The 26,746-nt window shown below is 37.2% G+C and overlaps 1 protein-coding gene across 1 annotated transcript in view; it reads left to right on the forward strand.

The window, feature by feature from the left end:
- The window catches only part of LOC100488459, a 144,926-nt gene extending 122,462 nt beyond the window's left edge, over nucleotides 1-22,464 (forward strand). Inside the window, exon 5 of the mRNA XM_002934141.5 lies at nucleotides 20,976-22,464. Coding sequence (XP_002934187.2) covers nucleotides 20,976-21,186 — 211 coding nt within the window. The 3' untranslated portion in view covers nucleotides 21,187-22,464. The remainder of the gene's footprint in view (nucleotides 1-20,975) is intronic.
- The last annotated feature ends 4,282 nt before the right edge of the window (nucleotides 22,465-26,746 follow it).

The following is a 26,746-nucleotide window of genomic DNA, read 5'->3' on the forward strand; positions in this document are numbered from 1 at the left end:
TATCCAGACTCTAGACTGCGGAAGTGAGCTTCTTCCTGCAAAACACTCTATATCTGAGATGCTTGTACCCCTAGACTTTAAAGGGGAACTCTGGCTTCCAAATCAATCATTTGTTAAGGAGCCCCCATACAACACAGAAACCCCTTTATACCTTTCACTGAAATCTGTTCCTTTAAAAATTATGAATAAATACTATTTTACAAGCGGAAATCCAGCTGCAAAAAAAGTTCTTCTCTTTCTCCATCATTTGAAATCCTGGCAGGGGAGGAGGGACTAAAACTTAGATGTTACAAATTGTAACAACTTCTCCACAGTTTACGGAAAGCATGCAGGAACTACATCACCCACAAGGCATTGCACTGTGATATTCCTTTCCTTATTGACATTGCGTGTGCAGGGAATAGTGTGATTTGGAGGATACAGGCTGAAGGCAGGCCAAGGACAGTCGACTACTGTTACATTTTATTTGAGTCTCTGAGTATTCAGCCAGATCAGCAGGAGAACAGGGGGCCTATGTTAGGTAACTGTTCCAAATCATATTATTACATTAAAAATCATGAAAAGGCTGCATATTTTTTAATGTATGTTGTTTACTTAAGGGAAAACTATACCCCCAGAATGAATACTTAACCAACAGATTTATATTATGTTAAGTGACCTATTAAAGAATCTCGTCAAACTGAAATATATATATCAGTAAATGTTGCCCTTTTGCATCTTTTGTTTTGAGCCACCATTTAGAGATGGGCTGTGTGCTCCCTCAGAGATCACCTGACCAGAAATAATGCAACTTTAACTGCAACAGGAAGAAGTGTGGGAGCAAAATACAGAACTCAGTCCATTAATTGGCTGATGGGGGGCCTAGCATGTATGTGTGCCTTGGCTTGTTTGTGTGCACTGTGAATCCTTTGATCACAGCAGGCGGCCCTTAATTCTTAAAATGGCAGTTTTCTATTTAGGATTACCCAATGGCACTTACTACTAAAAAAGTATATTTATATGAAAATGGTTTATTTAGCTGAAGCAGGGTTTTACATATGAGCTGGCTTATGCAATATATTTTTATAGACACCTACATTGTTTGAGGGTATAGTTTTCCTTTAAATTGTGTGTTGGGTGGCGTTCTAGTTTAACAAAGGAATCTACAATAGGATAAAGGTAGAAAAATTACCTTCTACCCTGTTCTTTGTTTTATATATTTTTTATTAAAATGTTAATAGAGCGCTTTCCTCATCAAAATCTAGACTAGAGCCTTAACTTAAATGAAGGTCAGACTCAGATCAGCCCATTGGAGCTCCTCATCCTGTCTAAATAAATCCATAGTCCTGTAGATTTGTGCATGCATAAGGGCAAGGAAACATGGAGAAATAACTGGGAGAGTAGTGATTAGTGAGTGAGGTTAAACTTGTCAGGTACAAGTTTTAACAATAATAAATATATGAACAAGCACTGTGATTTACTGTGTGAACTCCTGGTGATTTGGATCACAATGCAGATTTAACAGATGAAACCTCTCACTGCTTCTCCATAAAAAAAAAAAAAACAATGAAAGTCCACAATCTGTTTGTCTGATTATTAATCTGGTATGTAGTGCAGTCTTGTCTGTTTTATTGCTGCCATACTGCTTTTGAACTTAGGAATAATAATTAGCTGTATTGCATGTTGATTTTATGGGCAATGGCACGCAACATGATGCCAGGCATTGGCAGTCGTTCAGAAATGCGGCAGTCATTCTATCAAAGCAGAAATCGTCTGACCAATGGGTCCAAGCAAATGAAATTTAAAAAAAGAAAAGAAAAACAGAGAGTGATTCCAAACATTTTGACACCTGTCAGTGGAACTATTAATTGTCCAGGAGACATATGACCTGGAATCATGCCATTCCCCAATAAGAGTTTGAAGCAGGGTTGCAGGATAATTTATTTAAAACAGGATACATTTATATGCACATAACATTACATTACAGCATATTAGTTATTTGTCCAGCTGGATACTGCACAGAGTCCTAAAAGCCAATGCAGTGTACAGTGTCTTTATAAATTAAACTGTAATTACCAAACCAACGCTTGTATTTCCTAGTCCCCTCTGTACCACGCAGGCGGGGCTGCCATCAGGGGGAGAGAGGTTATGCCAGGCCTAGTGAAATCTACTTCTGAATGGGGCCCGGGGGCATCAAACGTTATGCAAATTGCGCAAGTTACGTATAAAGTTACATCAAAACTTACGCAATTTATGCTTCGGAGAAGCTGCCTTGAAACTTATGTAACTTGTGTATAAAGTAAAGACAATGCAGAGAAGCTCAACAGGGACAGGCAGGGACAAACTCCACTGACCCCTAATGAATTACAAAACTTAAATTCCACTGCCCTCCAATATACTGTATTATAATAAACTGCATATTAATTTTAACTATTTACAGTATATAAACTGCTTATTATAGCGTAACGTCAGCTTTTTATCTATTTACTGAATTATATTAGCAACTTCTACATGAACTTTCCAGCAAGGGAATAATTAGTTATTGGGTCCCACAGCAACATCATACACTTATGTAGTTTATGTAACTTATGCATAAACTTAAGCTTCTTTAAATTAATTTACCTAATTTATATATAATCTCCACTGATCCCCAATAAAAAACCGATTTATTAGCACATTAATTGTTTTTTTACTATTTTTATGAACTACTGACTAGTTATTGGGCCCCACAGCAAGATCATTTGGCCCCTAAACTTACAAAACCTTACATAACTTTCATATGCAGAGCAGGAGCAGAAAGGAGTGAAGGGTTTAAACTTAGGGCAAACTCCACTAGCCCCCATTAAACAAATAATTAATTAGCACACTAATTTAACGTTACTCTTTATATGAACCGCCTATTACATTGTAACATCAGCTGTTTATATTGCGCGCACACACAAGGGGTATGGCATGTTCATGTGGGGGGGGCATATAAATAACTTGCATGGAGCCCAAAATTTTCTCATGGCAGCCATGCATGCAGGAAAGTGAGGTGCCTCCCTAACTCAAACCTAATGTTTTTAACCTACTTCCAATTGTATTTGGAGTAAGAGATAAATAGGAACTTAACCAATATATTGTAACTGAGATGTAGTTAGGGAAAGGGATTAGGATCAGTTATAGCTCAGGGGTGTTGGGATTGAAGAATCCAAGATTATATTGATAGCAGCTGCACTTCTATATAACACAGCAGTGCCATCCCTAAAACCTAATATCTTTGCGTGTGGCACCCCACATCAACCATACTATATAAAGAACTTATTAGGCAGTTGGGCTTGTATTTGCAAGTACCAAGCTATCATATTTTAGTACTACTCCTTAGTGGGCCTACATGATTTTTAAACTTAAGGTGGTATGGCCACCTTAAGATGCACTTGTTTGACAATGTTGCCAAAGAATTGCATTACAATGAAGGTAATACATGTAGTCTGAGCCAATGTCAGTTAGTTAGGCCCATTGAACGGCCACATACCTGGGCAGATAAGCTGCTGTATCAGTCTGAACAACCCAAATCAGCAGCTTAACTCTGCCCATGTATGGAAAACACTGGGACATATTAAATAAGCAATCTATTATTACTGAACTTAAGGTCAATGCTTTAATGGGACCTAGGAAATAACATGCAATTGATTTTTTCCCAGTACCACATTGCTTGTCAGGTTGTTGCAAGCAGCTCTTTCTATACCAGCTCCTACACTAATCCAGGGATCATTGCAGGGCCAGTGGCCTAGAAGACTTTTAGTCCTGCATAGGGAACCATGCCCAGAGTGCTATTTACTAACTGTGCTGGACTATATAAGCATGAAGCAGCATCACTGAGCCCAGCACAGTGCAGATGCCCCTAAGCCAGTACAAAAAAGTCTGAGGAAAAAAAAACTTCTTTAAAAATGGATCAATTAAAAATGTAAGTAAATTGGAGTAAGCCTATAAAAACTTTTTTTTTCTTTAATTTGTGCATACCTTTGTACTGCTTCCCCACATGCTGTGAGCTGAAAATGACTTGGTTGTTAAAAGATTTAGAAGTTTTCCACTGAACATACTGAAAGACATCAGACCAATAAGTAACATGTTTATTTTGAAATTCCCATTTGTTATAAAATATATTTGATTTCTACAGTGCATTATTCAAACAAGGAACCACAGGTGCAAATTAAATCTAAAATGGTTTCATAAAGCGCACCTAGGATTTGACCTGTTTAATTATAAAATGTAAGGAAGTGTAATTCTTCCGCAATTCCACAACATAAGGACAACATGTTTGTTCATTTAAACAATGTGCTATGAGTATTATTTAATTAAGATCTGGGGTGCAGCTGTTTTCAGGCATGTCTTTTCATATGGCAAATCTTGCTCCACTACAACGGTTTCTCATTTTTTTTTTTCTTGTACATAACAAAAAGACAGAGATGCCAGGTGTGATCAGGGAATTATTTTTTATTGTTGTTTGCAAGCTCCAACAATTGAACAGAATAGTATGAAAGTAGATCTGACAATAGCCTCAGTACTGAAACAAAATAAAACAAAACCATGTCCAAATATCAAATTAGAAATGTCATAGAGCCAAGGAGCCTGCCTTCGTGATAAAATAAATTGGAATGGTTTGCCTGCCATTTCAGAAGTTTTTAATAAAAAGACCCCTTTCATTAAAAGGTACAGTATATATTGTTTTTCACTGAAGTCAGGCGTTAGCTTTTCCAGTGCAATAAGGTGTATCTCTAGGCCCCTGCAGGCTACTCTGTCTGCTCATGATTTTTTCCTGCACCATCTTGACATAAAGATGGAGGTAGAGCTGCCTACAAAGTGTAGCACCTTGAATCATCCGAGTGACCTTGCTAGATCTACTCTATGGAGTAGCCATAGAAATGATGATTTTAGATACCAGTAACCCTAATTATAATGTCAATAGTGGTGCCTTGGTATTGGCTCTAATAAATATGTGAGTGATAGAGCAACAAAAGATTGTGATAGAGCTAGAACTCCCTTTAAATATAGTTAATGAAGAAGTTGCCTACATGCAGAGATGGTGCTCTTACCATATGTTAGGAGAATGCTAAAGGGCCAAATATATGTACAGGTCCTTTTTAAAAAATTAGCATATTGTGATAAAGTTCATTATTTTCTGTAATGTACTGATAAACATTAGACTTTCATATATTTTAGATTCATTACACACAACTGAAGTAGTTCAAGCCTTTTCTTGTTTTAATATTGATGATTGTGGCATACAGCTCATGAAAACCCAAAATTCCTATCTCAAAAAATTAGCATATCATGAAAAGGTTCTCTAAACGAGCTATTAACCTAATCATCTGAATCAACAAATTAACTCTAAAAACCTGCAAAAGATTCCTGAGGCTTTTAAAAACTCCCAGCCTGGTTCATTACTCAAAACCGCAATCATGGGTAAGACTGCCGACCTGACTGCTGTCCAGAAGGCCATGATTGACACCCTCAAGCAAGAGGGTAAGACACAAAAAGAAATTTCTGAACAAATAGGCTGTTCCCAGAGTGCTGTATCAAGGCACCTCAGTGGGAAGTCTGTGGGAAGGAAAAAGTGTGGCAGAAAACGCTGCACAACGAGAAGAGGTGACTGGGCCCTGAGGAAGATTGTGGAGAAGGACCGATTCCTGACCTTGGGGGACCTGCGGAAGCAGTGGACTGAGTCTGGAGTAGAAACATCCAGAGCCACCGTGTACAGGCGCGTGCAGGAAATGGGCTACAGGTGCCGCATTCCCCAGGTCAAGCCACTTTTGAACCAGAAACAGCGGCAGAAGCGCCTGACCTGGGCTACAGAGAAGCAGCACTGGACTGTTGCTCAGTGGTCCAAAGTATGTCATTCGGAAATCAAGGTGCCAGAGTCTGGAGGAAGACTGGGGAGAGGGAAATGCCAAAATGCCTGAAGTCCAGTGTCAAGTACCCACAGTCAGTGATGGTCTGGGGTGCCATGTCAGCTGCTGGTGTTGGTCCACTGTGTTTTATCAAGGGCAGGGTCAATGCAGCTAGCTATCAGGAGATTTTGGAGTACTTCATGCTTCCATCTGCTGAAAAGCTTTATGGAGATGAAGATTTCATTTTTCAGCACGACCTGGCACCTGCTCACAGTGCCAAAACCACTGGTAAATGGTTTACTGACCATGGTATTACTGTGCTCAATTGGCCTGCCAACTCTCCTGACCTGAACCCCATAGAGAATCTGTGGGATATTGTGAAGAGAAAGTTGAGAGACACAAGACCCAACACTCTGGATGAGCTTAAGGCCGCTATTGAAGCATCCTGGGCCTCCATAACACCTGAGCAGTGCCACAGGCTGATTGCCTCCATGCCACGCCGCATTGAAGCAGTCATTTCTGCAAAAGGATTCCCGACCAAGTATTGAGTGCATAACTGAACATAATTATTTGAAGGTTGACTTTTTTTGTATTAAAAACACTTTTCTTTTATTGGGCGGATGAAATATGCTAATTTTTTGAGATAGGAATTTTGGGTTTTCATGAGCTGTATGCCACAATCATCAATATTAAAACAAGAAAAGGCTTGAACTACTTCAGTTGTGTGTAATGAATCTAAAATATATGAAAGTCTAATGTTTATCAGTACATTACAGAAAATAATGAACTTTATCACAATATGCTAATTTTTTAAAAAGGACCTGTATATGCTTAAAATAAAGCAAGTCTAAAAACTTAAGTACTTGTTCATATTATACTGTTATTAAGCTGTCACACTCAGACATGAAATATGTAAGGCTATTTTTTTTGGGGGGGGGGGGATGTAATTTCTAAATGCATTTTTTGTATTCATGTATCCACTGCTTCAGTGAATCTGCCTGTTCTTCTGAAATTTCGGTACATAATTGGCCTATAGTTTGAATATAATTACAATTCAAAATTACCAGTGATTCAATGATTTTTGCACATCTACTTTTAAATCTAATCTGTCCGCTCTTAATTCATTCATTATATTATTATATATTAACAACCTAAAACTTCATATTGAGCACTAAATCTCCATGTTAGTTTAATAAATGGCATTAGTTAAGATTATGGGATTATGTGAAAAATCACGGATACATTCTGAAAATCCTGGTGGAAGAGCTGCACAGTCCATCTGCAATCAGTTCACCTCGGCAGCCTGTTTCCTTTAAACGTGTAGCAAATAGTGAATTGGTAGCCATAAGTCTACAATGATGGTTCTCCTTTTAGGATTTTATAGCACCGTAAAACCTGTTAGATGTGAACCTTAACAAAATTCCAATTAATAATAGTTACAACTATACGCAGGCTCTGAGCTTTTAAACTTCAAATGTTTCTTTAGATTTACAATTTGTCCTTTCTAAAAACCACAAGAAACAGAAACGTGTTCAAAATGTTATGTTTGTACTAAATAATTCTTATAAATAAAAACGTATCTTGCGTACATATTTTGGTTAATAGCTCCATTGTAGCGTGAAACATAAAATGTCTCTCCATCCCTATGCTATTAGACACACTGGTCACTCATAATGAATTAGAATCTCAATTCAAAAGATATTTTGCTTGAGTATTGCAGCATATTCATGAAATTCATAAACATTAATATGACGACCTAAAAGGGTCCATAAGATTTAGTCCAATAGTGTAACTTTGCTCCTTTTATTTAAGGTGAGGAATGGAGGATCTCAGTTCTGGCCAAGTTATCATTGTCTGAATCGCAAAAGAGGGACTTAAAGTCACAATTTATAAATATAACAGAAATAGTGATGAGCAAAAAAACACCCATAGGGCCCGATTCACTAAAGTCCGAAATAAGAGTGCTATTTATAGCATGCGTTAAAAATCTTATCACTTCTTATTTTTCGCTCGATTCACTAAAAGGACACTTGTCATAATTAAGAAGCGATGTTCTTGGCGTTATTTATCTTGCGACAACATATTTTCAAGCAATATATTACGCAGCGCACAACATATTACGCAGCACGTGATATTTTACGCAGAGCGCAAAATTTTCTTGTCTTCAGAAAGTAATGGTTACGTGGGTAATATATTGCGCTCTGCGTAAAATATCGCACGCTGCGTAATATGTTGTGCGCTGCGTAATATATTGCTTGAAAATATGTCGTTGCAAGATAAATAACGCCAAAAACATTGCTTCTTAATTATGACAAGTGTCCTTTTAGTGAATCAAGTGAAAAATAAGAAGTGATAAGATTTTTAACGCATGCTATAAATAGCACTCCTTATTTCGGACTTTAGTGAATCGGGCCCATAGACTCTTACCATTGTCCAGTATGGAAAAAGTCGCTATGAAAAAACGCCCAGTTGACCAATGCATTTTGCAAGTTGTTGCCGTTTCATGAATTTTTCGGTTAAGCAAAACAGGACAGATTGGCTAATCACTAAATGGAGGCTTTAGAGTGAAATCCCCTTGGGGCCTATTTATAGCTTTGTAAACAAAAAAATGTATGAAATACAACCACACATTTCTATCTGAACACCAGACATCATCACATAATATCTGGCAGCCATTGCCATTTGTTCATCATTTTTAGATTGGAATTAGTCTTGAATTTTCCCATTAACTTGGTTGGGCTGCCACTAAATGATGGCAAATACATGTATTAATATCACGAAAAGTTTTTTCATAAATTAATGGATTGCTATGCACTTTTACCACTTTTACCTTAATTTACGTTATAACATTTAAACAAAGTACTTACCAAAACAAATGACCTCCTGTAAAGAAAGCTCTCTCTGCTATTATGTATCTTCATTAGATAATAATTCATATTTTTATTAAAAGGGATTATATAATATATGGTGGTTTTGTACATTGTGTATTTTTTTTTTTTAAAATTAGGGGGAGAGTAAAGTAGCACATGTGATTCAGTGCATAGGAAGATGAGTTGAGCAGCAATAAATGGCAGAATCTCCTCCTTGCCTCTAGTTTATTTGTCACCTGATGAAAAGCAGTCACCTGATGAAAAGAAAGTCCTGTGAGCCATGGATAGCAGCTCAAGATTGGAGGAGGGGTGGAATTGGGGCACCCATTTAGTGTCAGGACAGGAGGAGCTAGTCACCATTTTAGGTTGGCAAGCAAAAAGTAAAGTGCCCTCCCTAGAATCGGGGGAGGTTTTATTTATTTATTTTTTACGTTTTTTTTGTTTTGCCACTGTCACTTATGTGGTTTTGATGGGTTGTGGGTACACCAGTTGTTCGTTAAGGGTAGTAATGGGGAAGGGATAGATGGGATACTTAATTTGTTCCCAAGAAACTGTCTCCAAACAGCTCTTAAAGGGGCCCTTGTCAGTCTTCCAAGGGGAGAGTGGGTGCCACAAGAAGGCAGGTGTTTGGGCAATGGTTCAACCCCTAATATGGGTGGCCTTAGTTGGTCAGAATAGTGGAAACCTATTACAAAAGATGGACTGGGCCGTTGGGAATTTGCTCAGTAGCAGTCGGCTATTGGAGTTACAGCATGAGGGGGTGGCAGTTTGTTACATTATATGATTGCACATTTCTATGTATGTTTCCGTATGTTGTTTACATTGTTGGTAACTGATAAAGTTGTGGCCCGTATCACTCCAAAAGAGGATTTAAATTGTTATAGGAGTACAGGGTAGGCGATGTAAGGGCCATGATTGGTTGCTACTAGCAATAGCACTTATGTAGTTTAGCATTTATATCTGAAATGAGTCCTTATGTGATATATTCTCAATTACATTGTTATTACCTTGTCAACTTTAATTGCACAGTTTTAAAGACCTGCTTAAACATGGCATATTTTTTGGAACAATATAATTAATTCATCAGTAAGTAGTTTTATTACCTAACCTGCCCAATGGCAGAAATGTAATCTTCTGTGCTGGTGTATGAAAATAATAATGAAAAACTATGAATTGTACATTTTGTTTCTATTAAACTTGATTAAATTTGCCCTATGTCAGGATGCACAAGATCTAGACCGGCAGAACATATATCTGTATGTAACCATACAAGACAGAACAAAGTAAATAGATGTACAGGGATCCTAATAAAAGATATTAAATACAATTAATGTTTGTTAAAACAATTTTCAATAAGAGGAAGGTAATGACTATTATGTAGAAAGCCCTTCTATATAAACTGCAGTACAAGGTAGGTATTTAGAGAAAGTTTATTTTGCCTTTCAGCCCAACAGCAAACAGATACCTTTTGTTTTCCAACCCCCTGCTGTCTTCACGTCACAAAATGTCTGTCACAAAGCTGCTGGGGGGTTCACTGGCACTCAGGAAACCCTTACTACTTCCATAACTCTGAAACTACATGACATCTTGACCTTTTGAAAAACCGCTTCCAGTCAGCATTTCAAAACACCCAAACCTATCCTGACCTTTACAGTTTGGTAGCGATGTATAGATTTAGGAAAAAGAAGAAAAAAAAAGGTAAAACAAATTGTTTTACAGCTAAGGCCTTTTTAAATGTTCATTGTGCATGGTACGGATTTGTCTATGTTCCTCCCATGTTAATAAAGATATGGGTCCAGCATGGTAAAGGCTCTAAATAGTCAAAATTTGAGCTGAATAAAATCTAATGAATAGTATATTGTACATATACATGGTTGGTTTCATTTATAGTCAGCAGCCATGAGGTTTCCACAAGCTCAGATATCAGGATGCCTCAGTGTGGTGCGTTCTCCTGGGCAAACTTAGTGCTTTTTAATACATAACCCCAATAATATGCAAGAGTCACATGACCAAGTACAGGCATTAAACTCATCAGATGGCCAATTCACCTGTGCCTCTGACTACACCTCTGACTCCCATTCCTTACCACATTGCTTCCCTTCCCAGCAGAGCACATTTTGGCAGGGTCGGACTGGGGGATGAGGGCCCACCGGGGCCCTGCAGGTGCCTCTGCCTGCCGCATCCCCTAACCCCCCCCCGCAGGGCCCCCACCCAACGTCCTCTTCGAGCGTGCATAAATTTCACTGTTCAGGGGAGGAACAGTCGGGCAGGGGGAGCGCCGGCAAGAGTCGGACTGGGCCGCCGGGTGCCCATTAGAGCCGGGGCCCACCGGGATTTTTCCCGGTGGCCCAGTCCGACCCTGCATTTTGGTTGCTCACTTTTTCAACGGGTCAACAGATATGTGGAGAAAAAATGTGTTATTTTCACCTCGGTAAAGTAGTATATAATAAATACATTTTTGGTGTTTAGATATGGAGTTCAAGTATGGGGACAAAAATATTGAAAAATAAGCAGTGCATAGAGCTGACAATGTTATGCTACGTGAGGCATCCTCCTGGTCACCTATAAGAATAATGAAGTCTAATAATGTTAGAAGAGAAAAAATATAGGGACAGCTGCTTTAACATATGTGCAACAGGAGTCAGCCCTGATCAACATACACATCTTATTTCAGGCACTGCAGAATTTTAATTATAAAGGCCAATCACTATGCATTTAACTATAATCTGCCATTTAGACCCTACATCCTTATTATCAGACGTGGCCAAGGTTGGCCTGAACTAATGGAGCAAAAAGGAAGGCAGATTAGCGTGCAGCTGTGTAAATTTATTGGCAAAAGAAGGGGGGAGAACTTGGCTAAACTTGCTCTCTGACAATATGTAATATTCTCACAATGATTACAATTTATTTTTAAAATGGACAACTGCAATTGCAAATGCAGGCTTGGAATAACAGGTCATTGTCCTTGAATTATAAGGCAGTTAGCAGCAATGCAAATCTAATCTTGCTCATTGCTTCAATGTCACATGACAGAATTTTGGGACCCTTTATTACTGTGCGCTCCAAGTGAACTCAGATAAAAACAGCTGCGGCAAATGAAAAAGTTCATGCTTACAGAACAATAAACCTATTGTTCATAAAAACTATGAAGTACATTATTTCTTTAGAAGCTAATGAGATTTTTATTTCATACATTATTTATGAAAAAAAGTTGCTTATACTTCTACTGTCCCTTAATTTTACACGTAGAAAGTAGCATTTATTATTGCTGTGCCAAACTAATGCTTAATTCTGACTATAGAATTGCTTTTGTTCAAGTCTAAGTTAATAAGATATTCTGTATACAAAGATTAGAATTTAAAGGAAACTGTCATTGCATTTTTTGTACTGTTTTTATCGAAATTCCAAATGCATGATTGCAACAGTACTGTGTATTTTTCTAACTTGTCAATGAGCAATAATAGGGAAGGGCAAGGATTACTCAGTAATAGTGATAAACGATTCTATCCTGTTTCAATAGCTGAAAAATTTGCGAAACCTCTGAGAAATTCACAAAACTCATATCAGAAACTTTTTCTGCCGCAAACAGGAATTTTCCATGATGAAATTTTGCAGCCGTTTTGTGCAAGAAATAGGTTTCCACTGTGGGTGTAGTTCAACTATACATTGGTAGACAGACAAAACTCTTAGTGGCTTTTTACCTTGTTGGTAGAATACAATTCAAGTGCAAGTGATTTATTAGTGAATCAAAAAATTATAATGGATCAAAAATTGAAAGTGTCCAGTGCCAAAAAAGTGCAAGTTGCATGATTCTTTCCCTTTTTTAAGAAAACCGTAGGTGAAACGCGTGTCAGCATAATCATTATTTTTTATTTTAAACTTTTTCTCCTTTTAACCAAAATTACTGATCTGAGGTATATCAAGGTAATAATAGGCATCAGTGATTGGCCATATGTTCAATTATTATTTTCTCACTCCAAGACACTTTCAGCACTGATATTCTGCGCTTCTCTCTGAGGGCCCTTGTGGTTTATTGGTTAGTTAGTCTCTCCCCATTACAGTAATAGGCAAGGGAAAATTTGAGCCCTTGGGTTCTCCCACTTGGTGGTATCCCTATAGATTAGATAGAAATCAATTTAGTTAGTAGCTATCTTGGGATATCTCACCCTGCGTGATTTCCTTTTCTTAACTAATAGGTTGTTTTTTAATATGTTTAATATGTTTTAATTTATCTAAGTACATTGTGACACAATTGCACTTTTTGGCACTTGACACTTTATTTAGATTATTGATAACCTGTAATCTCTTGCCTCACTAATGAACTTAAAAAACAGAGTTGGATTTTAACTAAAGTATTTTGTAACTTTGACTGCAACATTTTATTTGACTGGACATTTTGGGCTCTGCATTAGATCTACATACAGTTTTGATTGGCTGATTATGTATACAGGCTTAAAGGAGAAGGAAAGGTACAAAGTTTTTTCAGAATGGTCTATGTAAATACTGCCAATAACACTTACACAACATTTCTTTCCTTTTATTCTGTATACATGATTTTCTGTGTCAGACTTCCTTCTCTCAGAAAAATCCTCATGGCAGAGCACAAGCCTGCGCAATTTGCTTCTCTCTCCCCCTCCCTTCTCCCCCCTCCCCTCACTGCTATAATCTGAGTACAGAGATGCAGGCACAGAAGTGAAGTCAGACCAAGCTAAAATGGCAGCTACTATCTTAAAAAGAGGGATCGTCTATGGCTGTTTAATCAGGTATGGTAAAGCACTCTGCAGAAAACATTCTAGTTTGCACTAATGTGAATAATCTATTGGCAATCAACTGCATCTGTAGCATTCCTGCTACTTTAAATAGAATGGTGGTTAAGAGAGGAGCACTGCATGAAAAACATTTAATGAAAGAAATCTCTCATTTAAAGGGAAGAATATATTTGCTTGGTGTTTTACATTTACTGTGTGCAGACCTGGACTGGCATTTAAAAATAGGCCCTTGAATTTTAAGTATACAGTAGCCAAACAGCCCCCAAAGGCCCAATAAATAGTGACTGTCTATGGCATCTTGCAGCCACCCCTCTGGCATTTGCCAGAACCCACAGATCGGGGCACAGTCAGAGCCATAAGTGTGTAGGTTACTGTGCACAACCACATTCTTTATCTGCATGTTTTGGAACCGACTTACATTCTGCTTTCTCTGGCAAGCTACAAGAATATATCTAGCAGAAATAGGCCAGAGAAGTCATCAGTGCTGGGGGGTTTGGCATTGGGCGGTATTGCGAAATGGGCCTTAGCTGGGGGGGGTAAGCCCTTATCTCAAGTTTTCCGGAGAGTCCCTACACCCCCAGTCTGACACTGCTTACTAGCCTACCATTCTAAAATAAGTAGAGTTTGACTTAAAGGGGAACCTGTCACCCAAACATATCAAAAACTTTTCAAATGAAATCTGAAACCCAAATTACTTTTTCTTATTAACACATCCACACCCAGACAATTACTTTCACTTTCCATTAAGCTCTCAATTTCCCCCTTCCACCTCACCATCTAATTGTTTAGCCAGTACATGTGTATGTGGGCATGTGTTTTAGGTCCCTCATTCTGGCACATAAACCAGATTTTGTGGTGACACAAAGCTTGCCTTCATAATAGTGTCCACAAAATGGCACCTGCCTGGCTTGCTGTGATTGTGAATTCCAAGACTGAAGAGAACAAGATTTAAATAATTTATATAGTGTAAGTAAAGTTAATTTTATTTGACAAACACAATAGAAAATAGTTTGGAATTATTTCTTAGGGTGACAGGTCCCCTATAAATACAAATTAGCTCTTTTTAATTAAGTCTGTACTTTACTACAGCTGCAGCCTGTGTCAATGGCTTATAGATAAGGAGGAGTTAATTGTATAAGTGGGTTTAACTAGGATTGATTGACAACCTTCTTCCCCTCCCGAAATAGCTTTAAAGAACCAACAACATTGGAAATAAAATTACATTCATTATTACTTCTTTCCCAGTTAGAGTATAGATGGTTCTTAAACTCATAGGTAAACCGTATTTTCAGCACTAGCCTTATTCATCAAATGTAATATTTAACCAACTGGCATTTCACCACATTAGTACCAGTAACCTTGTATTCGTTGATAAAAAGGCATCTGGCTCCCTGATGAATCTAATTTTCTGCTTGTACAACTGCTTCAGCTGTAACTGTAAGATGAAAAATCTTCTCTTCTCAAGGGAGGATATATGTTTAAATGAATATAGTTTAGAGTGTTGGCATCTTATATATTCATACAAAGTTAATGCCTCCCCTCCAGTACAAACAATTTCTGTTTGGACATTGAAATTCTCCCTTTCCTTTTTTAAATTAGTTGCCACTATCTGGCCTCCTCCATAATGTCTTTAGTGTAATGGAAATAGTGAACTGCACACTCCAGTACTGGCTTTTATAAATGGGGAGAATTAGTCTTTACCCACAAGTTTATATATAGGACAGTATAGTGAAAATTGCATTGCACCATTGCAGTTGTATTTTAACAAATTTGTTTATTTTGTTTGAGATATGTTTAAGGAGCATTATCCTACATTTTATACAAATACTAAGAAAGTGCATGATAACCAATAATGGTAATGAAAACATCAATTCACACCTAGACATGTACCATGAATATCTAATATGATTTCCTGTTATTATAATAAGTAAGTAAAACTAATATTGCGACGAGATGGAGAATATGGAATATCAAAAGCCAATGCATTATTAATTTGCAGTTTTCTTTCCATATATATATATATCAGAGAAATGTCATTGTTGGCAACGCTGAATAGGTTTCTTGATGTTATATTGAAAATGGTACTTTTTTATTGCAAACACCACTAAGTAATTCAAACTATAGGAAGGCTTTCATGTTAAAGCATTATACTCCAGTTCATAAATTCACAAGGAATAGGCTGAACTTTATCCGTACATTTAATGAAGCTCTCACAATATCAAAACTAGCAATGTAATGGATGAATTCCCTTGTTTAAAAATCGTCCAGGCAGGATTGCTGCTTTAAACAATTATAATTATGTTTACATCTCTGGATGAAACCCCAGTTTTTACATTCTGAGCAGTTATTCTTCTCTCATGGGTACTCAAGTTCCTGATATATTTAATTTTGAGCATATACTGTTGCTTTTATCCCTAAAGACCAGGCATATATATATCAGCCAATTGGTAATTACATGATTACATAATCTATCATTCAAATAAGCTTAACAATATTTAAAATATTTTAAAAAAAAAAAACATGAATAAGTTATATAGCTGGACAAAATATTTGTAGTAGTATAGACACAGCTGAAATAGTAATTGTTTAATAAAAGCAAGAATACACCCAAGTATTCCGAAATGTTACAATACTACATATTTATTTGTTTAGAGATAATTTCAAGGGTACATACTTTAGTTCTGCATGTGACCAGCACTGATAGACTAAAACTCATGTATTGTGCAAGGATATTAGAGATCAAAGAGTGACGACATACAGTGGAAATTAAGGTGGGCCTAAGAGCCAATAAAGATACTGACATCTGGACAAAAATTGACCAGATGTCGATCGGGTATGTTTCAAAATCCTGTTGTGGCAAGGAGTGAAGCAGCTCATTGATGCGGTCCTTACCTTGGCAGCCTGGGCATATCAGGGAAAGATTCTCTCTTTGGCGACCTCGCTAAAGTTGCAGATCCTTCAGTGTATGGCCAGCTTTAGTTTGAAGAAGATAAAGCTGCAGATGTTAAAGTGGACCTGTCACCCAGGCATAAAAAGCTGTATAATAAGTCCTTTTCAAATTAAATATGAAACCAAAAGCCATTTTTTTATTAACACATCCATGCCCATTATAAAAGCATTTAAAAATCCCAGCTGTCAATCATATATTGCCTGCCCCGCCTCTGTACCTTAGGCATAGAGGTGGGGCAGACAGTTACTTTCAATTCAGAACTTATTAGGCGTTGCTGTGCCGCTCACATTCCCCCTCCCTCGGCAACATGTAATTTTGTAACCAGAGCATGGACATGGGTATCAGGTCCCCCCATACTGGCACAGAAACAAGATTTTGGCAGGATGCAAAGCTTGCCTTAATAACAGTATCCACAAAATGTTACCTGCCTGCTTGCTGCAATTGTGAATTCCAAGGCTGAAGAAAATAAGATTAAAATAATTTCTACAGTGTAGGTGAAGTTTATTTTGCTTGAAAAACACAATAGAAAACAATTTGAAATTGTTTCTTAGGGTGACAGGTCCCCTTTAAGGCAATAAGCAAGTTAAAAAGGACAGAGGCAGCATAGAAGATATAAATATCTTCTAATCCTGTATTTACCTGGATGTGAAGAAAGGCAACAAATATGTCTGTGCATAACTTCTACTATGAAGAAGCCCATAGGGTGATGGTTGTAGTTTATTTTATTTTTATTATTCAGATACAGGTATGTATGACACAGGAGCACATGAAGTAGAAGGTAGCAGGTCCAGGCTGCCAATATGTGGATTTTGGCAAATGCCAGAGGGGCTGCTGTAAGATGTCATGGACAGTCAATATTTAGTGGGCTGGTGGGGGGCTGTGGGACTCTGTGTACTTGAAATGCTAAGGAAAGTAATCATCTGTGAGTTCAGTATGGCCTGCCATCTGTAGATTAATAAGTATTATGATTATTATGTGTATTTATGCAACATTCTGCAGTGCTGTACCAGGGTAGATAACAGACATGCAGACAAACACATACAGTAGGTAATGAGGGCCCTGCCTGAAAAGGCTTACACTCTATAGGGGATATTATCAGACATAGCCATGAATGAAGTCACTGTGACTTAAGTACAGACCCTGCATTTCAGAAAGGCAAGTGGGAGCCCCACAAAATGTACATGCTACACACTGTTTTAGCAGCATAAATGATTTTAATGAAAGGGATGTAATTCCCTATTGAAATGTGTGCTTGACTCTATTGCTAATATACAAGCCCACTACAGACCATCTAAGGCTATGCCTGTTTGTAGTAGCAACCACACACCCCAAACAACTAGCAGATGTTAATATATCTGTACAGAATTGGGAATGGCTACCACGTATGACTGAGAGTTCATTTTACAACAAGCATAAAAGTGAACAAAAACCTTTTTCTTACCACATGGACAAAGCCAAGTATCAAAATACTCCCACATTTGCTATTAACCCATAAGCATATCTACAATGGAGGAGCTAACATGTAACATATGGCATCTGTATATGCCAGCTTTGGAAACAAGTCCCTGTATGGCCTTTTTGAGAATTTAAGTTGAAGTTTATCCAAAATCTTGCCTCACCAGTCCTCATTTCTTGTTATAGTATTTGTGTGTGTCCAGGAATTTTTTTAGAGGACTGAGCTGAAGTAAAAATCTCAACCTTTAACGTTAAAGGGAAAATAATTAATAATCCTTTTATATCATGTTAGTAGAACAAAATAAACTTTACTTATACTACATTAATTAAATACATTTTGTTTCCCTCAGTCTTGCAAGTACACAATCACAGCAAGCAGCCAGCTGCCATTTTGAAAACACTGTTATTAAGACAAGCTTTGTGTCATCCCAAAATCTAGTTTAAGATTCATAATCTGGCACCTGATGCCCATGCTCATGTACAGGTTAAATAAATGCAATTACATCTATGAAGTGCTGAATGGAAAGTGAAAGTTATTTCCTGCCCCACCTCTGTCTGTTTCATGTTTCAAGTTTATTGTCATATACAAATAACAATGAAGCATCATTACTGTAATGAATTTTTTTTGACCCGTGTTCCTCCCAACTTTTCATAGACCAAAAAAAAATACAAATATTAAATATATAATAAAAGTGTGCAATAAAGGTACAAGTATTTACAATAGAGGCAGGGCAGGTAATATATAATTGACAGCTCAGATTTTTAAATACAGTTATTACAGGAATGGATGTTTTAATAGAAAAACAAATTTTGGTCTCATGTTTAATTTGCACAGGGCTTTTTTTATACAGCTTTTTATGTGTAGGTGACAGGTCCCCTTATGCCAAATAGGTACATTTAACCACCAAAATGGTTGAGAATGAAAGCATAATTGTCTCAGCCTACATATTTATGCTGTCTTCATTATTCAAAAGATATATTTTATATCAAGTACACATAATACACACAGGCTACAGTAGGTGAGCCTGTCCAGAGGTTCCTACTATTTTGAATACATCAGTCTTTGAAAAGTCAATAGCTTGTAGCTGTGTGTAGACAACTGGCAGAGCAGTGACAATAACTACATGTGATTCTCTCTTCCTATTGATGTATAATATTGCAATCTAGCCTACAGCAAATTTTGAGCTCCCTCCTGTCTCAAAAAGCTCTTCCTGCTCATCTCCTGTGTCAGGACCTTGCTTCGGGGAATACGACCGATAGCTTTTTAATTTGAGCTCTAAGAATAAAAGGACAAGTGTTTACAGCAGAGCATACATTTACTCATGTAATTTCTATTCCATGGTCAAGGCAGGGAGCCTATTCTTTTCATTTAAACAGCAGCAGAGGAATTGGTGGGAAGTAACTTTAAGTCAACTAGGTGTGGAATATGGTTTCTCTATTCTCTCCTCCATAATTACGTGCATAGATATCAGTGTTATGTTGCCCAATGCTTTTAAGTAAAGGGAATGGCTTCACTGATGTAGCTCTGTAAAAGGAATGACAACAACACCATTATTTTCTCCATAATATTTGCTTTCACTTTTGACAAATTAGATGCTTTTATGAAACATTAGTCCAGCCATTGTTTTGCTAAGGAATCCTAGCTTTTTTGCAGCTATCACAAAATAAACCTTAAAAAAAAAAGTTTCATGGTTGGAAGACGCAACTTGGCTCTTGCTGGAAAATAAGAAAAAAATGGAATTACAATTTTAAGTGAACATCTAAAATGCAGCCTGAGCTATGTTATATAATAATGATGCCCAGCAGCACAATGTGAAATGAAAAAATGGTTTTGAGAGTATATAATGGGCAGGTGAACGGTGCTACTAGTCATTATTTCTATAGGTGAAATGGAAGGAAATCAGACAAGCCTCTGTCACTCACAGAGCAGAGTACAAAATAGCACCAACAAGAAGTATCTATTGAGATTTATGTTTGCATCTGCAAAACTGGTCACATTATTTACAAATTGTTTTGCTTGTAATAATCCACCAAGTTTGTAGAAATGCAAAGATTACTGCAAAACTGTGGACGTTTCCTAGAGGCAGCTTTGTGTGGGAGTCTATTGTAACCCTGATAAAATAATAATGAAAAGACAAGCTGTGTTCATCATTACAAACTTAGCTTATGCACAGCCACAATAAGGGTGTGTCACAAACAAATAGAGCCTCAGCACTGCAACCAGCCAGTACAGCTATGGGATCTACTATTTAAAATGCTTAGGACTTGGGTAAATAGCCCATGGAGTATGTTCTTCTGATAAGCAGGACAGTGTTAAAGTGATACTGACACTAAAAAAAAAAATTAGTGTACATAAAAAGTTACCTATAGGTCATGTTGATTAATTTTAACCAAAAGGCTTCCTTTTGCAAGTAAGTGTTGCTTGAATTTGTTAAACATGATTGTTTTGCCAACCTGACTGTCCCTTCTTAACTTCTATTACTGCTGCACAAATATGGCAGCCCAGGGGCACTGGTAACTTGCTGGGTGCTGGCACCTGAGGAGAGTTTCTCAATTCACCTTAGGCAGCAGCTCCCAGCAAGTTACCAGCAGCGGCAAACTTAAAGAGTTAAAAATCAGTTTAAATCAGAATTATGGTTTCTAGTGTTGAAAACACTATTGTGCTCTCTGCACTGGCAATGCGGCCCCCCTCAGCCCACTTATATGAAAAATACAGAGCGAGGGGGGCAACATCAACTTGGCCGCCTCAGGGCATCAAGGACCCCTGAAGCGGCACTGTGAACATAAGGGATCAGATAATGAAAAAGCATAACCTTTCCAAGCCTCTACAACAAGGTTACTTAACAGAGGAACATTAACAGAGGAAAGTAGGAGGGCAATTAAAGCGAACACTTAACTTTTCTGGGCTGCCATACAATTTCAAGTAGATTGCCCTGTTCATACTTTCTATACTAAATTCATTATAGAGGAGACACCCTACCCCCACCCAAATCTTTACTGCATTAATTTGTTTCTTTGGATAAATAGGTACTCATTATAATACATAATGGCTAGAATTCTAATCTTAATATTTGTTTTACAGGTGCCTTGTTTGGTACTGCCAATGCCAATACAGCAAAGCCAAAATATCTTCATATTCCATCAAAGCAAGGGCTATCACACAGAGTGGAAGTGTCAGTATTCAGGTGCCGCTTGATCAAGAACCTTCAGCTGATAATGTGAACAAAAATGAGGCACAACCGCACAAAGCAAGCACACCAAAAGGCAGCCTAGACCTAAAACTGGCCTTGTAACTAAAGGAGAGTATAATTCAGAACTGAAGGAGGGGTCTTGAGTGCAGGATAAACCAGACTGACGGAGTCATTTATCTTCTGGATTGGACACGGTTCTCTCCTGCTGGTATCTTGGCTTGGCATGAACAGGACACTGGCTACTCTGAGTAGCTCAAAATAATTATACAGTGAAATCCCCAATATTGCTCACCATCCAAATTCTTCTTTTGTGAGGCTGTAGTCTGAACAAATTACATTTGCATTATTAAAACTGGAATCACTGGATTTATTTCAATTTTGTTTTAAGCTGGAATCTGGACACCATTCAAATTTTTCACAGCTAATGGACTGTTCACAGCATTCATTCTGATTGGTGAGGGTTACAAATAACCATCTTGGTGCCTGATTTTATGAAGAACCGTCTTTCGGGGAAAATATAAAGAAATGTAGAATTTTAAATTAAGCATTTAAGCATTAAGTTTGTATTTAATATTGCTGTAAAGAAAAAGTTTACAAACCTGATCAACAGTCCTAAAATTACTTGTACATATATATTTACACACAGAAATGGTTTTACTATATGCTATACACTTTTTACACTATTCCTAATGGGCATTATTTATTTTAACAAGGACTATTAAAAAAGAACCCAAGTTACACTAAGGATTCCTATGTATTTTTTGGGGCATTTCCCTGCCCTCACTAACCATCATATGTGGCAGTTCTTTCTCCAACCTTTCCTTGTTCCTGGTGATTTGGACAGCCATTTTGAATGTCATCGTTAACAGACTGGGATTATGTGCTTTATCTTTGATGCCGAATCCACTGATGGGTGCCTGCACAAACATTAGGGTGCAGGGCACTGGCACGGTGCCAGACTGACCATTGCCCCTGTTGCTGTTAGCAGACGTTTAATGGAAATTAATGATGCAGGTGACCTCATAGACCAATGAAAGTAGGTGCAATTTTATTGATTTGCAGTGACTGTAAGGATAGCCGCATCTACTTCTCTAAATGCAATCCGTAGTAAAATCCTGGTAACACAGCTAGTAGTTCTAAACTGCATACAAACATAAGTTATTCATTTCTTTCTAGAATATGTTAGCAGTTGGAAATGTTTGATAAAAATATACTGATGGTAATTAAAAATGACTTGTGTGCAAATGACTGTATTAACCACTGCAGAAAAGAAGAATATTTTTTTGCAAAATATATTGGTGGTTATTTTAATATGGAATGTTATTAAGTTATTGTAAATTATTAAATGAGTTTTTAATAAAATGGCAATGTTTATCCCTCCTTCTCTTGTTACAGCCTTTAGCAGCAGTATTAACCATTTTGATCCCTCTGGTTTGCCTTACTTTACCAACCCCTGTGCCACAGGATACACTCTTCTTTACAGTTAAATGTCGGGAAAATGTCAGAATAGTCTCTTCTAGACAACATAGGATGTATTGATATGTGCTCAGTTCCTTGCTGCTATTCAAGTTCCTCTCCGTGCTGAAATTATTGGGATAGAGAGGAGATCAGCAGCTATCGCACAGGCACTTTGTATGCAGCAGGTAATAAAGTAATATTAAAATCCTCAGAAATATTGGATGTTATCTTGGGCTACCAGCAAAAGTCCTATAATGAAGACTGATCATCAGAAGACTGGGCAGTGAAGCAGTGTGCAGCACAAACACATAAAATAGTACAATTAAAGGGATTCTGTTACAGGAAAACATGTTTTTACAAAACACATCAGTTAATACCGCCCCCCAACAGAATCCTGCATTGAAATCCTTTTTCATATTTAGTTTTGAAATTTAATGTGTGGCTAGCCATATTCTTACTTTCCCATGTGCCCTCAGTCATGTGACTTGATGAACTCTGATGAACTTCCTTGCTGCACTGCAAGTTGGAGTGATATCCCCCCTCCCTTTCCCCAGAAACCTATCACTGGGAAGGTAACAAGATAGCAGCTGACCACTGTATTGCTAAAAATTCTCCCTACCTAGTGGTAGATATGAAACTAGCGCTCAACAGTAAAACACTCCAGCCTGACTATGACTCATCCAGTAACATTGAGTAGGAGAAACAGTAGAAAGAAGCTGTTCAGGCACAATGACCAGAGATAGCCACCTATACACCAATATTACAACTAAAGCAAATACATTTATTGGTTCAATAATAACATTTTAAATCTTAGAATTATTTGCAATGTACACAGTGTAATATAGTAATAAAAACTATACCATAAAACCATGAGAGAATCCCTTTAAGAATTAGATAAGCCTATTGTTTAATAATAAGATGACATTCAGCGGCATACCCGCTACTGACTGAGGAGTGCTTCAACAATCTGCAGACTGTCAGTAACAGGTGCTGAACTTTGCTCATTATATAATAATGTTTGGGATATTCATAATTGTGGAATGCGTATCTACCTCCCGGAGCCCATGTGTTTGTCACATCTTCACTAAAAGCAAGCCAAGTGTTACCTGAAAAACTTGGAATGTAGCTTGGAATAGAATTACAAGTATCACATTGCTTAATGCACTTAGTGATCTTTGAAATACATTGCCTAAAGGATGATTCATTTGAAGCAGTCACTGTTCAACAGGGGTTCAGGCTTTCTAAACATTCCAAGGAAACTTTATGGGCTCTTACTTCAAACTGCATTAGATCTTTGTCTAATGAGTTCTTCCTCCACGGCCCGTCTATTTAGTTTGCTCATATGACCTAGGTTTGGCCTTCTACACCCACTGAACAGAGTTTTCAGTAATGGCTGGTAAAATCGTCACCAAGAGCAACTTTCTATCCCTGCTTTTAAAATGTTTAACAGAAATAGTAATGCCTTTTAATACAGCTGCTTTTTATTGTCTTTTCCCCCTGTATAAAAGAAATGCTCAATTTATTTTCTACTTTTTCCACATATATTGTATAACCTCCAGGGTGAATTACCGAGAACACTAGCTGGTTTCACCCTGCATGACAGCACTAAAATCAAGGGAAGGAGAAAAAGTGGTATTAAATACTTACAAGCAACTTCAGTTGGTTAAACAAATGCATGGTGTGAGAAAAAAACTACCTGGTGTTTGCTAGACAAATAACTGCCAACTAGAATTAATCTGCCCTACATATTTTAAATGTCTAGTGGTTGGATTTTTTCCACCATTCCTTGCATATTTTAGCCTAAATGTTCTCCATTAGAATGGAGTTTTTTAAAGATAGGATAAGACACAATTGAGAGCAACTGCACTTGAGTTTCAAAGCATTTATCAATACATAATGTTTTACCTTTTATATTTTACATCATACTAAAATTAATGATGAATAATGTGTTTATTTACAATGTGAATATTATATCCCTCTTATCAACAAGCTGCTAAAACACTCTTAACAGGTCCATAAGGTGACCCTATCTATCCTCTGTAACTTATGAAATAGTGTTTTCAAATCTATACATTCATATTCATAATTTGTGTACAGTAAATGCCATATTTTACCTATTCATTAGAATTTATTTCCTAGATATTTAGGTAGTTGTACTGATTGGGATTTCTGGGATATTAGACCAGATATTGTATTGAGAACTGTATTTGGCAGCTGTGCTCCAATACAACATGTAGAGACCTCTGACAATTGTACATGACCTTAGAGGTCATAAATGAACTCTATAGTCTCTAAAGACATATGCAAAATAAAAACATGGTATTTGAGACAAAGGTACAAAGGCCACAATGAGAATTAATTTATTACTTAAGGGAAGATTAATACGTTAAAAACTTGCCCGTGTTCTATTCATCCCTATGGGATTTTTAGAAGCGTCTTTATCAAATAGCGAGTTCTCTTTAAAAACCCCATAGAACTGAGTAGAACATGGGCAAGTTTTATATATATATATATATATATATATATATTAAGCTTTAAACTAGTATTTTGATAAATATGCTCCCAGTACACACTAAGGGGCTGATTTACTAATCCATGAATCCGAATCCCGAATGGGAAAAAATCGGATTGGAAACAAACATTTTGCGACTTTTTCGTATTTTTCGCGACTTTTTTGTAGCCGTTACGACTTGCGCAAATTGTCGCGACTTTTGCATAGCCATTATGACTTTCGTGAATTGTCGCGACTTTTTCATGGCCATTATGACTCTCGAGAATTGTCTCAACTTTTGCATAGCCATTACGACTTTCGCGAATTGTCACGACTTTTTTTCATATTGAGCGCTCGAAAAATTCGCGACAATTCGCGAAAAAGTCGCAAAATACCGATCATTACGAAAAAAAAACGCATTCGGATGCTTTTCGGACGTTCGTGGATTAGTAAATGTGCCCCTAAGGGTGTAATTTACCAACATTTTTTCCGTAATTCAAAGTATTTTGCATTCAAAATTGCGCAAAAATTATAAATTCAAGGTATTCATTTTTTCTTTACACTTTACACAACATTCATGATTTTGTTTAAATGTGAGTTTAGTAAAAAAAAAAAAAAAACACAATCTACACAAATATCAATTTTGATAATTTGGTGTCAAATAATTACCCCATACATGAATCCGATCCTGTATTTGCTAGTTCATTGGCCAAATCACTTGATGGAGTACATAACCATGCATCACTGATCCAACTATTTGGTTGAATATTGAAGAAGCAGTACAATATGTCTGTGAGAGAGTCATTCATTTTACTTCAAAAGAATAGGATAACAAATCTGCATTGTGGGAATACATTTTCATTCAACTATAGACAGATATTTGTTATCATGTCTAGAGAAATGCTTTGTGTCAATGTCTATACGTTTCATTTTTTCCCAGTGAAAAGGAATTGTTTACTGTTCAGCAGCATAACCGACCTGTTTATAATGGCAAAACTGGTAGCAAAGTGTTCTTGATTTAAATGAAAGCTCTTTCACTAATACTGAGATCCCAAGTGTCAATTACATTCCTTCAATACAAGGAAAATATTCATGTGCACTGCAACAGGGCATTAGCCTAAGGAATTACTATAATGAACACCTGTTAGATTTCATAAAAAATTCATTCTATATTGCTACAACTCCCCATATAAACTTGTAGTCTCCAACTATAGTAGGGGTTTATAAGTGACACAGGACACCTACTATCACTAAACCAACACCTCTGCGTCCACCTAGAGCCATATTCATGGCCACCATCAGAAACTTTGGGGCCCCATACAAGTTATTTATATGGGGTCCGCCATGAACACAAGGGCGTAGTACCCAAAAATTTTGGCCACACCCTTTGCGTGTGCAATATAAACAGCTCCAGTAAATCTATATTAAGCAGTTCATATAAGAAATTCCACTGATTAATGTGCTAATTAACATTCAGTTCATTGGGGGTCAGTGGAGTTTGCCCTGCCAAGCTTTTCTGCATTGTCTTTTGTTTGATACGCAAGTTACATAAGTTTCTAGGCAAGTTACTTACGTTTCTAAGCGTTTTTTGAGGAAGTTATATCAATTACGTTTGTAACGTTATAAGTAACTTGTTGGAAGAAGATTTTACCTTGGCCCGGCACAACATTACCCTCTCTCTCTTCCTGATGGCAGCCCTGGGAAGTGTTATTA

The sequence above is a fragment of the Xenopus tropicalis genome, chromosome 4, assembly GCF_000004195.4.
Source record: "Xenopus tropicalis strain Nigerian chromosome 4, UCB_Xtro_10.0, whole genome shotgun sequence".
NCBI lineage: Eukaryota > Metazoa > Chordata > Amphibia > Anura > Pipidae > Xenopus > Xenopus tropicalis.